The 17,205-nt window shown below is 31.5% G+C and overlaps 1 protein-coding gene across 1 annotated transcript in view; it reads left to right on the top strand.

Annotated features, from left to right (window-relative positions):
- The window catches only part of LOC108915277, a 16,738-nt gene extending 394 nt beyond the window's left edge, over window positions 1–16,344 (top strand). The window contains exons 2-5 of the mRNA XM_023456586.1: window positions 2,937–3,215; window positions 8,420–8,635; window positions 8,698–13,020; window positions 16,262–16,344. Coding sequence (XP_023312354.1) covers window positions 2,937–3,215; window positions 8,420–8,635; window positions 8,698–13,020; window positions 16,262–16,344 — 4,901 coding nt within the window. The remainder of the gene's footprint in view (window positions 1–2,936; window positions 3,216–8,419; window positions 8,636–8,697; window positions 13,021–16,261) is intronic.
- Window positions 16,345–17,205: the final 861 nt, after the last annotated feature.

The following is a 17,205-nucleotide window of genomic DNA, read 5'->3' as shown; positions in this document are numbered from 1 at the left end:
ATTGGCGCTTAAAGTCACTTTTCACCTATCTTTCCAATACCGATCCTATATCTCATATCATTCTTCCAAATTCCCTTTGTTAGAGTCAAACCTCTCTTACATCCTATCTAAGGGAACGACAAGTTGTTACAAATTAGATCGCGTCCTCTCACCTAGCCATGCATAAGCGCAATATTACCAGGTTAGCTACATCTCGAGCAGAGTCCAGCGCGACAGCGCGAGAAGCATATAACATGTCCAGAAACCCTGAGAGCCGCAACCTAATGGTAAGTGCAACACGGGATGATGAGGTACGACGACAGTCAAAATAACTGTAGGTATATAAACTTAAATTATTCAAGGACGATGTGTTATTTTCGCGCTTATTTAAGACTACAATTTTGATATTTAAACTTTGTATACAAAAAATGTCTTGATTTCATTACTGACTAAAAATATTTCCTATATAATTAATCAAACACTGTTTTTTTTTAGCTTCAATGACTTCCACTCAAAAATTAAATAATTATAAATATAAAGAACATAATGGCAATTTTTGTATATAAAAAAATTAAATTTATTTTCGTTTTCTATTAAAATAGATAAAACATTAAATTCTCTGTTAGTTTTCATTTGCTTATGTTCGGGGCCTTTTCAATAATAATAAAAAAAACGCTTTCAAGATCAAATTCAACACTTCAGACATATTTGTAATTTCTTTCTTTTATTTTCGGATTTTCTCATTTAAAAAGTAAAATTTAGCTTACACAATTGGGACCAACCTATATTTTATTAGCACCCTATATTTTTAAACGTATAAGACAAAAAATTAAAATGTTTTTCAAAAATAAATACACAGATATCCTAAATTACACATGCTAAACTTTATCTGAGGGCAGACCTCAAAATTTAAAAGAAATCTTATTTTTGAGATACGGAGTATTTATTTTGGAAAAACAATACTATTTGTGATTTCTCAACGATGTATCACTGAAATTACTCACAATACCATTTCTTAAAGAACAATTATTTTATGAAATGCATTCAGACAATATTCAAGAATATAATTTTTTAAAATATAACTACCGCCCTATATCTCAAATATTGAATTTTCTTGAATTGCACTTATGAAGAATTATTTTTGCAAAACTTACCTGTTCCAAAAGTTTGATATTGGAATAAAAAATGTGCGCGCGCCTGCATACGTGTGTGTGCACGTATATGTGGGCGCATCTGCATGCATATAGAATAACAATATTTTATTACTAGATAGACCTTTAAATTTAATATTCTCTCATTGGAAAGATACAAGACATCAAAAGCTTTTAATAAATTATTAAAAATTTTAAAGCTGAACGGCCTTTTTTGTATAATGAATATACATTTTAACAAAATTATAATTTTGTTAATACTGTTTTATTTTCATTACTTAAAATTACTTTAAATTACTTAAAATTCATTTAAAAACTACATTTTTACAAAACATTTTGAAAAATTTCCGTAATAAAATACTGTTAATTTGGAAAAATTTCTGATTTCAAAGGCAAACATTTAAAGAAATTTTATATATTTCAAGTGAATATTTTTCAAATATATATATATATTATAATACATTGTCAAATTATATTAAAAAAATATAAAAAGGCTAATTTTGAATTGTTAAGATTAAAATAACCTTTTCAAGTTAATTTAACAGAATCATATTTCAATTTTATCCCTTACCAAAAGTACGTCTGAAATTAAATTAATTTTGATAAAAATCGTTTCTTTTCGTTTACTATTACTATTATAACTTTAACATGATTCACTTTTAATATTAATAAGATAAATTTAAAATTTTCAATCTTAAAAAATTCAAAACATGTTCAAAAAATTAATAAACTATCTATTTGTACATTACGCAGTTTCAAGGGCGTCGCCAAGGGGTGGCTGCCGACCACCTACAAATTCTAAAAAAGTAGGTATAATCATTTTCTTAAACTAAGAAAATATTACTTTGGAAATTTTTAATAAAATGTTTTATTTACCTACTTGAACTTGAAAATTTTGAAAATTACAATATTTGTTGAAAAAAGAATTTAAAAATGTAAAATTTTGTGTTAAAAAGTAATACATTTCTATATTTCCATATTTTAAAAATTTAGCTCTGGAATTTAAAATTAAAAAAAAAGAAGAATAAAAACCTGGCTAAGAAATACTATGGTACAAAATCATTTCAATGGCTTAGCAATGATGAGTATACACAGAAAGCTTATTTTTGACAATCATGAAGATGTTATTAATAATTGGTAGACAAATTTTCAAAAAATTCGAGATTGTTTTACCTAATTTTCGTTGATTTTATTTATTTTTTAGTTATTTGTATTTTTTTTGTTTTTTTTTGTATTGAAAATGTTTTATTAAAAATACTTAAAAAAAATTAATTCACTGTTCCTATTTCTACTTACAATTTATATTTCTCCCATCGTCTCTCTTATTTTGCCCCCCCCCCTAGCCCAATGGCTGTCAACGCCCTTGCGTAGTTTCATTCAAAATTCTTATTTTGTTGTATTTATAACAATTACCAACATGTATGCCACTAATAATTTAATAATTTTTTATCCGTCTACTTATTAATACATAATAAATTAAACTAAACATTTTTGATGATTTCCGAAGAACAAAAACCATCATTTTTATAACATTCTTTTCCTTCCTCATAAAACCTCTACAATAAATCACTGATGTAACAAACTAATATCACTATTTAGAATGCTGATAAGATCTAAATATTCTCATATATTTTGTACAACATATTTTGTTCTATTACAGCTAATCTTACTGATTCGCAATGCCGAAAAAAGGCAAAAAAAGGCTAACCCAACGAAAAGGCACCGATATTAAAGGTCAATCCACACGTCCCAAAATTAAACCTACTCATTTACAATTACCTGAGAATAATATTTCTGTTAACTCAGAACCATTTACAGTCACTGATAATTCCCTACCTCAGAAAAAAATTCAAATTTTACAAAATATTTGTATTAAACCTCCCGAAAAACATTTAACTACTAATGTTGAGAAAGGTAAAACTAGAGTTTCCTATTACTCTACGAAACCCTCTGAGGACGAGGAAGAAATAATTCAACCATTAGTAAACAAATCCCATAAATATAATGCTTCCAAACTAAAGGATGGTTCTATACAAGACTTTTCGGAATCACGACCTTCTACTTCAAGAGGAATATCAACCTCAGGTAAATATATATACGAGTATTACTCATTGTCATAAAATAATTCTATAAACCTTATAGATTAAAGAGTCATACTTCTAATACTTATAATATTAATATATTTCATAAAAAATAAATCTTTGTTACACTAAATACAGAGTGGTCCCGAGGTAATGGGCCACAATTCATGGGTAGATTTCCCAAGCAAAAATATTGCGATTTAGCCGAACTTACCTTAGTCTAAAAGTTGATAGTTAAAGAGATACAGGGTGTTAAATGTAAAATATTATCTTAGTTTATTTCCATTTCTTAATAAATCTAAAAATATCTACACAAAATTTTGGGGTTTGGGCTTCTTTGGATAGAGGAATTGAAATTTGTTCACATTTTGGTTATAGTTCATAGAGGGTGCCAGCTGCCGTAGATTGAATGTGTTGGAAACGACATAACTTTTTTGTACTTTAAGGTAGGTAAGTATCTCATCTTTGATATCAAATTCTTATTTTCCAACTTTTTTACACAAAAAAGGTAGACTTTATGAAAGTAGCTGTCTCGCACCGTTTCCGATATATTTGTGATATATTCGGCTTTGAAACACTTGAAATAATGAAAATAATTTAGAAATGTCAAAAACAAGGGTTTATTTAGAATAAAAAATTGTAATGAACAGTAAAATAGTAAACATTAGTAAAAAATATGCCTTTTTGACAATAATTACTTAAAATGTCCACCTCTAAGTTCAATACATTTATCATCGCATTCATTAAAAAAATGTCTTATTTTAAAGTATAAATCCTTAACGCGAAATGACTTTCCAGCAGTTAAAATCTGCTGCAAAAGTTCTTCTCAGGTGTTTATAGTTTCTCCATAAACAACTGAATTCATGTAACTCCAAAAACGAAAATCTCGGCATTCTATCCCACATTTATGTATATAATTTTAATTAGGTACGAATAATATTTAATATAAATTAGCAATAAGACAATTGACAAAAACGTCAATTATTTGATTTTCCTCCAAATCTTACTTAAGAAACTTGCCGCTGAATTAATAATACCTGTCGGTACTTAATTGTAATTTAATGCAACAGCAATGGAAGCTTCAAAGCCAAATATCTTGAAAACGGTGCGAGGTAGCTACTTTCATAAAGCATACCTTTTTTGTGTAAAAAATGTTGGAAAATAAGAATTTAATACCAAAGGTGAGATACCTTAAAGTACAAAAAAGTTATGTTGTTTTTAACACATTCAATCTATTGCAGCTAGCGCCCTCTATGAACTTTAACCAAAATGTTAACAGATTTCAATTCCTCTACCCAAAGAACTCCAAACCCCAAAAATTTGTGAGGATATTTGCATTGAAATAATATTTTACATTTAACACCCTGTATCTCTTTAACTATCAACTTTTGGACTAAGGTAAGTTCGGCTATATCGCAATATTTTTGCTTGGCGATTCTACTCATGAATTTTGGACCATTAGCTCGAGACCACCCTGTATATTAACATATTTATTTATTTATACAGGGTGATTCACAACTTATCCAAAAAAATTTGGGAATAGATGCAGCATGATAAATGGAATCAAAATCGTAAAAAAAATGTTTGTAAAATCCTTATAGTTTCCGAGAAAAAAAAATATTGAAGTTATAGAACATTCAATCACTACATAACTGGACAACTGTAGTCTCTAGCGTCATTCGCCACGTGGCCTCAGCGACTTCGAATACTGAATTCGGATTTTGCAATCGTCGTTGCGATATTTACCTGTTATCTGTCGTGTTTACAGTTAGTTTTTAGTAGTTAGTGTCAAAAATAGGTAGTTAGTGTCAAAAATTGTTTGCGTTTACTCGGAGTTGATGGTTATCGTTTTAATTTATCGTGAAGCATTTGTGTTTTGGTGAAACAAACAACATTTGTGTTAGTTCGTAGAAACTGAATACAACGGACCCAAATGTGTTTACACAATGGTGGATAAAATTTTGAACAATTGTTGTAACATCGGGTATGTCAAATGATTTTATTATTTGAAAACACAAATTAATTTTATTAATTAAAAAAGGCAAAAGCAGTTGTAAATTCTATTTACATATTTCTTTCCTTGCAAAAGTTTTTGTCCGTTTTTATCACACTGCCATGCCGGTCGCATTGTGCGAGGTCAGGTTTTGCAGTGGACCAGTTTCCAGTGCCGCGCAGAAGTGTATTTTTAAATCATTTTCGAATTGCCCTTTTTGATTTTTTCTTTACAAAATTGTATTTGTAAGGGTCCCCTGTACATGCTGAATTTTTTTTTGGATAAGTTCTGAATCACCCTGTATATGGTGAGCCACCTTGGTGGCTAGGGACCAAACGGCAAATGTTATAGAAACCTGTTTTGATGAGTATGTGTAGGTTGATTATGGTTGAATTTTAAAAATATTTTGAAATATACAGGGTGTCCAGAGAAAGCGTATCATATCAATGTTATGTATTTTTAAATGGAATTTTACTGCATTTTTGAAAGCACCGTGAAAAATAGGTGAACTTTATTAAAGATGCTGCATACCTGGGACTTATTGTTTGTGAGATATTTCAATATTAGTGAAACGAGGGCTTAGTGTAGAAATTTAATGTTAGCAATAAAAAAATAATTTTAAGGAAGCAGCTTTGGAGAGTGTATTTTAGATCCCTGAAGTTACAAATCATTATATTTGTCTTCACTTAGTATTGTACAGGGCGTTCAAAAAATTGCTGAATACTTCTCTCAACTTTAAACAGCAATAACTTGGTTATTTTAAATGGGACACCCAGTGTATTTTTACTCTGGAAGTTAGGAAATTTAAAACTCTTTCGAACTGTGTTAGGTTCCCTACACCTATCTCTAACAGTATTGGAGATATTTGTGCCCTTTCTTTTGTTATCGAATTTTTTATAAAATGTAACCACGTGTCTTTATCGAGATCTTTATTGAGTTGGTAAAGCGTCAGTCATGACAATATTCAAGAAAGTTTTCTAATAAAAAATATTATTTTATAAGCAGAATAATTATAACAAGTTATTAATTTTGTATAAATACGTTTATTGTACTGAACTGAATTAAATTAATTAGGAACATGAAAAATATATATTAAAAGAAATTTTACTTTTAGAAGAAACAAAGAAAAATGTTAATTGATGATCGAATTGATAACCATTCTCTTGAATACAACATCTTATTCTATCTTCAAATGATATTCTCACATTCCTTAGAATATCTGGGGTGATTACGGCAAGTGCATCTCTAATCTTTTCCCTCATATCATCGCAAGTAGCGATATAGTCTGAAACAAAGAAGTCCGTTACAATAAGGTCTGGATACCTAGGTGGCCACTGGCATGCACCATTCTTACTTATCCATTAGTTAATAAATTTTCGATTTAAATAATTTTTCATTAAATACAAAAAATTTGAAAGTTAGCCATTTAATTGCATCCTCATTTTTCTCCTTATATTTAAAGAGATGTCATCAAGAAGAACCTAAACCAATTCAATAAAAGACCTCAATGAAAACACGTGGATACATCTCACAAAAAAAAATAAAAAAAACGAAACGGCACAAATATCTCCAATACCGTTAAATACAGGTCAGTTCGAAAGAGTTTTAAATTTCCTTACTTCCAAAGTGAAAATATACTGGGTGTCCCATTTAAAATAACGAAGTTATACCTGTTTAAAGTTGAAAGAAGTATTCAGCAGTTTTTTAAACACTCTGTACAATACTAAGTGACGACAAATATAATAATTTGTAACTTCAAGGATCTAAAAGCTGCTTCCTTAAAATTATTTTTTAATTGCTAACATTAAATTTCTACGTTAAGCCAGCCCTTTCACTAAAATTGAAATATTTCACAAACAATAAGTCCTAGGTATGCAAAACCTTTAATAAAATTCACCTATTTTTTACAGTGCTTTCAAAAATGCAGTAAAATACAAGCTGTTCCATTTAAAAATATATAACTTTGATATGGTACGCTTTTCCTGGACACCCTGTATATTTCAAAATATTTTTAAAATGTACCCGTAATCAACCTACATGTACTCACCTAAACAGGTTTCTATAACATTTGCCGTTTAGTCCCTAGCGACCGAGACGTTACTGGTGGCCCACCCTGTATTATTGCAGACACGAATATGAATTGTTCTTAAAATTTATTAACAAATGATATTTAATACAATTTAATTATTTTTTCTTCTCCTAGGAATTAATTAATATACAAATATTTTTTTATCTATACAGGGTGATTCAGGTTTAATCTGGATAACTTCAGGAATCGATAGAACATGTTAAAATTATGTTCATTCATGATATACACTTATTTCCTTAATTGCATCGTTTCGGAGATTTTTTAGCACTAAAAATACTTTTAACGATGATTTTCACAAACGTTAGTTTATACAAATCATTGAGATTTATTTTTCATGGGTTGCTATAACGTCAAATGCAATTTACGCGTTGGGACGCTACACTGTCACGAATTTTATTGAATATCTCAGAAATAAGGCCAAATATCGAAAAGAAAACCAGAGACGAAAAAGTTTCAACCTTAATGAGACAAAAGTGGTGTACAACTGTTTTATTGAAGTTAATATATATTTTTTTCATTTTGAAATAATGTAGGGGGGAACTAATATACAAAATACACTTCTAAGTGAGGTAGGTGGGTCAAACTTAAGAAGCTTATGAAAGATCATAAGGAGTGTTTGTGCTCTGAATTTCACCTCAATCAGATGAATGGTTCAAAAGTTATGAGGGAAAAGCTGGAAAAAAAATTTACTTCAACGCCCTCTATCTCCGAAACGATACGATTTAGGAAATAAGTTTATATCTTGAATGAACATAATTTTAACCTGTTCTATCGATTCCAGAAGTTATCCAGATTACATCTGAATCACCCATTATAGATAATTTATATAAAAATTTTAAAAAGCAGATAAAAGATCCTCTGTAAATTAAATATTATTATTAAAAACAACAGATCGATGACTCAACATGTGTCATATAGAAATAAATAATATTAAAATTTTATGATTTATAACAACTCATAGAACATTCTTAAAATTTTTTCTTTGTAAATAATCAAAGTTAAAAATTAAATAAACATAAATTTATGTTTGGGCATTGGTTTATAAAACAAAATAAAATTGTACAGTTGTTTGTGATAAAATAATCATTCTTTGTCACTCTAATTAAATATAAACATTTTATGATAGCTTTTCCTGTGAACACGAGGAAAAGATCATTTTCAGATGATTCTGATGATTCTGACAATGATGTGGCCGAAATAATAACCGTAAAAGCTATAGTGCATAATACAACCTATGACAAAAACAACGACGGCCACGAGAAAATGCCTGTTAACGTTAATTTAAATCAATCAACTCGGGCCGCTGAAACGCAATCAGAAGTTTGGGATTTAATTCAAGTTGGTAAATATTGCATCAAATCATTTTGCCTATCAATATATTCTCAATTTTTTTTTATTTTCCAGACAATATAGAAATATTGAACGAGGACGATAGCGAAATGCTTCCTGCGTTCACACATTCTCAGATGGAAGCTATTGAGGCAACACTTGCCAACATCGAACAAAATGTTCCTGAAAATGCTGGTCAGCCCAATCGTGCAACAACTAGGGAGGAAATTCAGCTGGAAATAAACAGACTACGGAACGTAGGTAACCACATACCTACATACCTCATGGCGAGCGAACGTGTCTTAAGACGTGGAGTTTCGTACTTGGGTCCTCTCAATAGGGTGTGCGAATACTGTTATGCTCTCTATTTTCCAGCAGAAATGACAGTGCGTAACTATTATTCAAAATGTTGTCAAAAAGGTAATATCGTTTTAGATCCTTTACCAACTCTACCCAATTTACTTAAACAGCTTTTCCAAGGTACCCATCCTCTATCCAATCATTTTAAAAGGTTTGTACTTTTATATAACTATGCCTTTCAATTTGTGTCCTTGGAAGCTAATTTAAGAGATTTACCCTTAGGTCGAGCACCGCCAGTGTATGTTATTCAAGGTAAAGTGTACCATCATATATCCGGTGTAAATGTTAACCAGCCGGTACAACGCTTTGGACCTATCTACTTTCTTGACCCAGAAGTAGCCGTAAATCAAAGATATGATAATAATAACGGTATTTTAAACAGAGAATTAATTGTTCAATTAGAGCGATTGCTTAGAGATATTAATCCCTACGCAAGAGCTTATATGCACTTATGTAACCGTTATAATTTTGAGTTGCAGACTATCGATAGACTTCGAGCAGAGGCGATTAGAAATAATATAGAGCCGCTGCCTCTGGAAATGCCCACAGTCACTCTAGAACTATTAAGTGTTCACGGAGCTAATAGACGTCAGTATGACTTGCCAGTGGTGGAAGAAGTTGCCGCCATTTACAATATATTACCAGACACTCCCGCAACACCAAATATGCGTATATACGTACGTGATCAACCGGGCAGATTTCAAAACATCACCGAACAAAACGAACTGCTTGATCCCCTGGTATTTCCCCTTTTATTTCCTCGCGGTGAACCCGGTTGGCACATAGGCATCCCTTATAGGAATAATGCACGCAATGTAACTCTCTGCGAATACTCTGCCTATCGCTTAGCCATCAGGGACAACGAACAACGATTTCACTATGGGGGCAGATTAACTCAACAATTTGCTGTTGCTTCCTACATTAAAATAGAAAATAACCGCCTAAAATATATATTAGCCAATCAAGAACGGCTAAGAGCGGCTGAATATGTAGGACTGGCAGATTACCTTCACCGCACAATACAAAATAATGACGAGGAAGACGAAGGCGCGACATTAGGCAGGATGATCATTTTGCCTTCTACTTTTGTCGGCTCTCCTCGGCACCAACAACAATTATTTCAGGATGCCATGGCAGTAGTAGGTCGCTATGGTACGCCCAGTATATTCCTCACCATGACCACAAATACTCACTGGAGGGAAATTATAGACAATATTCCCAGAGGTCACTTAGCCAACGACCATCCCTCTCTAATAGACAGAGTATTTCAGGGCAAAGTAGACGAACTCATGGAAGACATGCTTAAATCCCAAGTGTTTGGTATACCGATAGCCAATCTCTATGTCATTGAATTCCAAAAGAGAGGGTTACCTCACTGTCATAACTTACTGATCCTAAGAAATGAGGACAGATTGACAGATATTTTAAAAATAGACGCCATGATTAGTGCAGAAATACCCGATCCACAAACAGAACCTGAGCTATTCCAAATAGTAACTTCCTGCATGGTGCATGGACCATGTGGTGAATTAAACCCTCAGTCAGTCTGTATGGTCAATGGAGAATGCTCCAAAAAATATCCTAAATCATTCTGTGAAAAAACTACGGTATCACAAAGAGGGCAGATTGAGTACAAAAGACCGAATAATGGTAGAACTATTACGGTAAGAGCTAATAACAGAAATTGTGTTTTAGACAACCGTTGGATCGTACCGTACAACCCATACGCCCTACTAAAATACAACTGCCATATCAACGTAGAGGCATGCGCCAGCGTGCACAGTGTTAAATATCTATACAAGTACTTTTTCAAAGGAGCAGACATGGCACTCCTAAGAGTCAACATAGATAATACAAACGAGTACAATGAAGTAGAAAACTTCCTCAATGGCAGATATATGAGTCCAACGGAAGCCTGTTGGCACATTAATAAATTTCCCATGCACAAACATTCTCATACCGTATATCGACTATGCGTACACCTACCAGAAAGGCAAATGGTTAGATTCCAACCAGGATTGGAAATACAAGCCATGCAACGCAACGAAGTCACGCAATTAACAGCTTGGTTTATACTTAATCAAAATGATGCCGAAGCTCGGCAATATCGATATATAGATATTCCTTACCATTATACATGGGAAACACGCACCAAACGTTGGAAACGTAGACAGAGAGGTGCGGATAAAATCGTGGTACGAATGTACTCAGTAAGCGTAAGGAACCAAGAACTGTACTACCTACGTTTATTATTGTTACATGTTCAGGGATCACGTTCCTACGAGGACTTACGCACAGTAAACAATGTACTTTACGGTACTTTCAGAGAAGCTTGCCAAAACCGCAACTTACTAGCCGACGACACAGAATGGAAAAGAGCCCTAAGAGAAGCTTGCGCAAGAGATATGCCTCAACAACTGAGAAATATGTTTGCCTTCATGCTAATCTTTTGCGAAATTTCGGATACGCGAGCGCTTTGGGAAGAATTCAAAGCCCATTTTATGGAAGATTTTCAGCGCCGCGGCCTATCCGACGAGGAAGGGCTTCAAAGAACTTTACGATCCATTCAAACCGTTTTACTGTTGAACGGAACAAGGCTAGCACTCTACGGTTTACCAGAACCGGAAGAGATAAGAATAGAAGTCGATCCCATTAACGTAGAAACGGAACGACTAGAAGGTCAAGAAATGTACGACAATCTTAACCAAGAACAAAGAATCGTATGCGAAGCGATAATGACTGCCATTCATGATCCCACCGAGTCCCGTCGACTTTTCTTAGTCGATGCTCCAGCCGGATCAGGCAAGTCGTACCTATTTCAAACTATTATCACAAAACTACGCGGTGAAGGGTTGCCCGTTCTGGTAACCTCTCCAACCGGCATCGCCGCATCGCTACTAAAAGGAGGTCGTACTCTCCACTCCACATTCAAATTACCTTTCGACATTAATGAAACGACAACAAGCGGCGTAACTCCACGTTCAGCGGAAGGTCGCTGCCTAGCAACGGCTCCCCTCCTAATAATAGACGAAATATCGATGGTCACAAACCTTACATTCAATATTATCGAACGAGCCTTAAGAGATATCTGCAACGATAATAGGCCTTTCGGTAACAAAGTAGTGCTATTAGGAGGAGACTTTAGACAAACACTGCCAGTCGTTGTCGGAGGAAATAGATGTACCATTGTAAACGCCTGCATAAAAAGCAGTCGACATTGGCCTCAGTTTTTAAACTATATATTACGTACCAACATAAGGGCCGAAGAAAATGAAGAGTTCTCCAGATGGCTCCTAGACTTAGGCAATGGGACCTTAGAGCCACTGAGACGAACACCATATGGTAACATAATACAAATTCCCCATGAATGCTATGTCAACCGAATAGAGGACATTATAGAGTTTTGCTTTGACGACGTAGATCCTACGGTAGCTACCCTGAAGGCAATTTTAGTACCTACTAACAATTCCAGTCATAGCATTAACCAAACAATTTTAAATAAATTACCGGGGGAAAGTAAAACTTACTTCAACGCTGACAACGTCGATATCACTGACGATCCAGCAGCCGAAGTAGCCAATTACACAGTAGAATTTCTAAATTCCCTTACCCCCAACGGAATGCCACCGCATAAATTAGTCCTAAAAGAAGGTGCTATAGTAATGCTTCTACGCAATCTAAATCTTAAAAAAGGACTGTGCAATGGTACGAGACTTATTGTGCGAGTACTAGGAGATCAGTACCTAGATGTAGAAAAAATAAACAGTGTAGGCAGGCCTACTGGCGAAAGGGTATTCATTCCTCGAATAGATTTAAAGACAGCGGTTGACGTTCTACCTTTTAAACTTAAGAGACGACAATTTCCGCTTCGTCTGGCCTACGCTATGACTATTCACAAATCACAAGGGCAAACATTCCAAAAAGTAGGGATATATCTGGATGAACCTGTCTTCTCGCACGGACAGCTGTATGTCGCTTTCTCTAGGGTTAGAGATCTACAAGATATTCAGATATGTATAAAGGAATCCTCGCAACAAGGTAAACTTTTACCAAATAGCGAAAACGTATATACAAGAAATATTGTATACAGAGAGGTCCTATGAAATCTTTTATTTCACACCTCATCCATGAGACCTCTCTCTAAATTTTGTGTATAGTAGTTTGAGATAAATTTTTCATAAAGATCAGTCACTGAACTTTTTCCCTATTTGATAATCTCATCTACTACTCTAAATATGTTTTCAGTATTTCCTTTTCCATCCGACATTTTGGCACATATGTTGTCATAAATTAAAATTCTCGCCTTTAACAAAGTCCAGACAGATATTATGATTACAAAACAGTAATACGTGTAACATTTTTGCAAGTACGTCAATATAATATTTTACTTTTAGTAGACAAACTTTTCCGATTATAATTATTCTGTTACAAGAATTATTTATTTTCCCTATATTTCTATTGATCATGAGCATACGCTAATTTGGCATTGTGCAAACAGTTGCTTTAAATCTAATAAAACAACATGTTTTGATCTTCGAATAGGGAAAATGTTTTGCTATTTATAGCAAATGTATAATCGGAAATAAGAAATATATTTCAATAAGTCTACTTTCAATTTCGTTTCTTTATTTTTCTATGGAAAAATAATATTGGTGATTCAACTACATCGTGCAATACCATAATATCTTTTTTTCTAATTTTCATATACGAGAATTTTTTCTGTCAAATGGAAAAAAGCAATACTTCCTTCTAATTTTTGGCACTTGGTATCAGATATCAGGCAAACGTTATACAATTTTAAATACAACTGCCCTTATATGCTTTCGAGCAATCCTTAATATACCTTGCCTTATATAGAAGGATATATTATTCCAAATTTCATTTCCAAAAGTTACATTTCATCTTACTTTGAAATCATTTATATAGTGTGTTTGTTATTATTTTTTTCAACACTAAATCTAAAATCATGTATTAAAACCTTAATAATTTATTTTCAATGTCAATCTCATATAGGGAAATAATAACAATGTATTTTATTAAATTATACAAATATCACAATTTCATAATTGCTACTTTTATCATTTTTTTATACTCTCTATTGATTTGAAAAATCCGATGCTTCCTTTGTAACATAATTGGCGGTTTTATCAGATATGGAGCAAATACTATGCCATCACTTTAGGCAAAACTGTCTCCAAATGCCTCGAGCAATTTCTGATTAATATACTTTGCCTTTTTTACAAGGATAGATTTTTCGGAATTTCGTTTCAGTGAGATATAATTTAAAATAATAACTTACCTCGCCTCAAAAACATTAATTTAATATTTAATGTTGTTATTATTTTTTATCCCATCATGAAATTCAAAATCATATATCAAAAATATTTATAACCTGTAAAAACTTTTCCATTTTTCTCCTTCAAAAATTATTCCAGTAAATTTTCTATCCCAATATTTAACAAATTTTATTATATAAAATATATATTTTTTCCAAAACTAAATCTAAAATCAAGTATCAAAACCTTAATAATTTATTTTCAATGTCAGTCTCATATAAAAATAATAACAATGTATTTTATTAAATTATGCAAATATCACAATTTCGTAATTGCTACTTTTATCATTTTTTTATACTCTCTATTGATTCGAAACATCCGATGCTTCCTTCGTAACATAATTGGCGGTTTTATCAGATATGGAGCAAATACTATGCCATCACTTTAGGCAAAACTGTCTCCAAATGCCTCGAGCAATTTCTGATTAATATACTTTGCCTTTTTTACAAGGACAGATTTTTCGGAATTTTGTTTCAGTGAGATATAATTTAACATAATAACTTACCTCGCCTCAAAAACATTAATTTAATATTTAATGTTGTTATTATTTTTTATCCCATCTTCAAATTCAAAAACATTTATAACCTGTAAAAACTTTTTCTCCTTCAAAAATTATTCAAGTAAATTTTCTATCCCAATATTTAATAACTTTTATGATATAAAATATATAATATAAACTCTCACTGATACTTTCAATCTGCCAATAATTAATTATCCAATATCCCAATAAATAAAAAAAAAATGTATTTAAAATATTAATACATGTTTTAAATATGGTTTTATATTCTTTTCAAATCTACATTTTAGACAAAAATCCTTAAATTTGTCACTCCGTGTCTGTTTATAATGTTTCATTTATTTCACATATTATGTATTTTCTATCTATACTACTACTTTTTTTTTCAAAATTTACAAATTATTAAATTTATAATTATATTTCAACAAACACATGTGTACATTGTAATTACGTTTTATTGTTACAACGATTTAATACGTCAAATAATTCAACCACCATTTTCTACTCTGGAACCTATTGGATGCGCGCAGACTTTTATAAGAAGAGTATAGCACGGTTTTGATAATATCGTAAGTTACTGCATTCATATTTTATTACGTTTAAACTGATATGAATCGAAACCAAATTATTTTCGTCTTTAATAATAATTGAAAAATATGTATTTAATTTTTTTGATAGCAAGTCAACCCCAGAGAACCTAGCCCGAGAACAACAAGGGCAGGACAAAAGTTCCTAACTACGGCTAAGGAAATGCAATGAAAGTCTAAAAACTTAAGGTACAAACCAAAAATATTTTTTTCCACAAATTTAATATTTTTATGAAAAAAAAAACATTAATTGCCAATACTTTCAAATTCGTAAATTACAAAAACTTCATGTCATCTACATTTATTTTAACTTTAAATGCAAAAAGTTATTACCTTAATCTAAAAACAAGTCTGTCTAAAAATTCTAAATTTAAAAAACTATTGGCCAATTATCATAACAATAACTAAACAAAACCTAGAAAATATTCCATGAAAATTCTATATAATATAAATTACATATGTAACACATATATTCATTTTTCTATAAAGTAGGTATTTCATCACTTTTTATTTGTGCCCAAATATCAATTATTTGAAATATAATTTTTTNTTTAATAAACTATATAATTTCAACAAATTTTTATCAATATATGTAATGTAATGAAGTGTGTAATAGAATTAGAATCACTAATAACATTACATCGACTAGAAAGTTTTTGGATCTATAATCATTCTTAAATTCCAAATTTCAGATAAAATTCATCAAAAAGTATACCAATATACAAAAAAAAAATCATCAAATATGTTTTGCAATTTATAATTACAGCAGAGACAAATAAATAACGTTATACATTATTTCATTATTTAATAATATAGATAATGATAATGTATTGTTCCAGATATAGATAACAAATATGTGGATGATGGTAATATACATCATGTTGATGTAGATGATGATGTACATGATAGTGATACGTTGTAGATAATGTAGATTATGATGATGCAAATATTGGTAAAGTAGTTAGAGAAGTTGGTGTTGATGATTTAAAAAACATTTCTGCAAAAAAATGCTCCGCGAAGCGGAGCTCACACCGCGCGCTGCGCGGCCCGAGAGCCGAAGGCCCGAGAGAAACGTCAAGTCGGCGTAGCCGACTTGCCTACGTTTCTAGTTCTATATCTTTAAAATCTGCAATCTCCTCTCGCTCCCACACNCTCGCCTCAAAATCATTAATTTAATATTTAATGTTGTTATTATTTTTTATCCCATCATCAAATTCAAAATCATGTATCAAAAACATTTATAACCTGTAGAAACTTTTCCATTTTTCTCCTTCAAAAATTATTCAAGTAAATTTTCTATTCCAATATTAAACAACTTCTGTGATATAATATATATATTGTTTCCAACACTAAATCTAAAATCATGATCAAAACCTTAACAATTTATTTTCCATGTCAGTCTCATAGAAATAATAACAACGTATTTTATTAAATTTTGCAAATATCACAATTTCGTAGTTGCTACTTTTATCATTTTTTATACTCTCTTTTGATTCGAAAAACCCGATGCTTCCTTCGTAACATAATTGGCGGTTTTATCAGATATGGAGCAAATACTATGCCATCACTTTAGGCAAAACTGTCTCCAAATGCCTCGAGCAATTTCTGATTAATATACTTTGCCTTTTTTACAAGGATAGATTTTTCGGAATTTCGTTTCAATGAGATATAATTTAATATAAAACTTACCTAGCCTCAAAATCATTAATTTAATATTTAATGTTGTTATTATTTTTTATCCCATCATCAAATTCAAAATCATGTATCAAAAACATTTATAACC

This window comes from Anoplophora glabripennis, unplaced genomic scaffold (assembly GCF_000390285.2).
Source record: "Anoplophora glabripennis isolate ALB-LARVAE unplaced genomic scaffold, Agla_2.0 scaffold1846, whole genome shotgun sequence".
Taxonomy (NCBI): Eukaryota; Metazoa; Arthropoda; class Insecta; order Coleoptera; family Cerambycidae; genus Anoplophora; species Anoplophora glabripennis.
The sequence above is the reverse complement of the archived record's forward strand: the minus strand, read 5'-3'. Positions and strand labels throughout refer to the sequence as shown.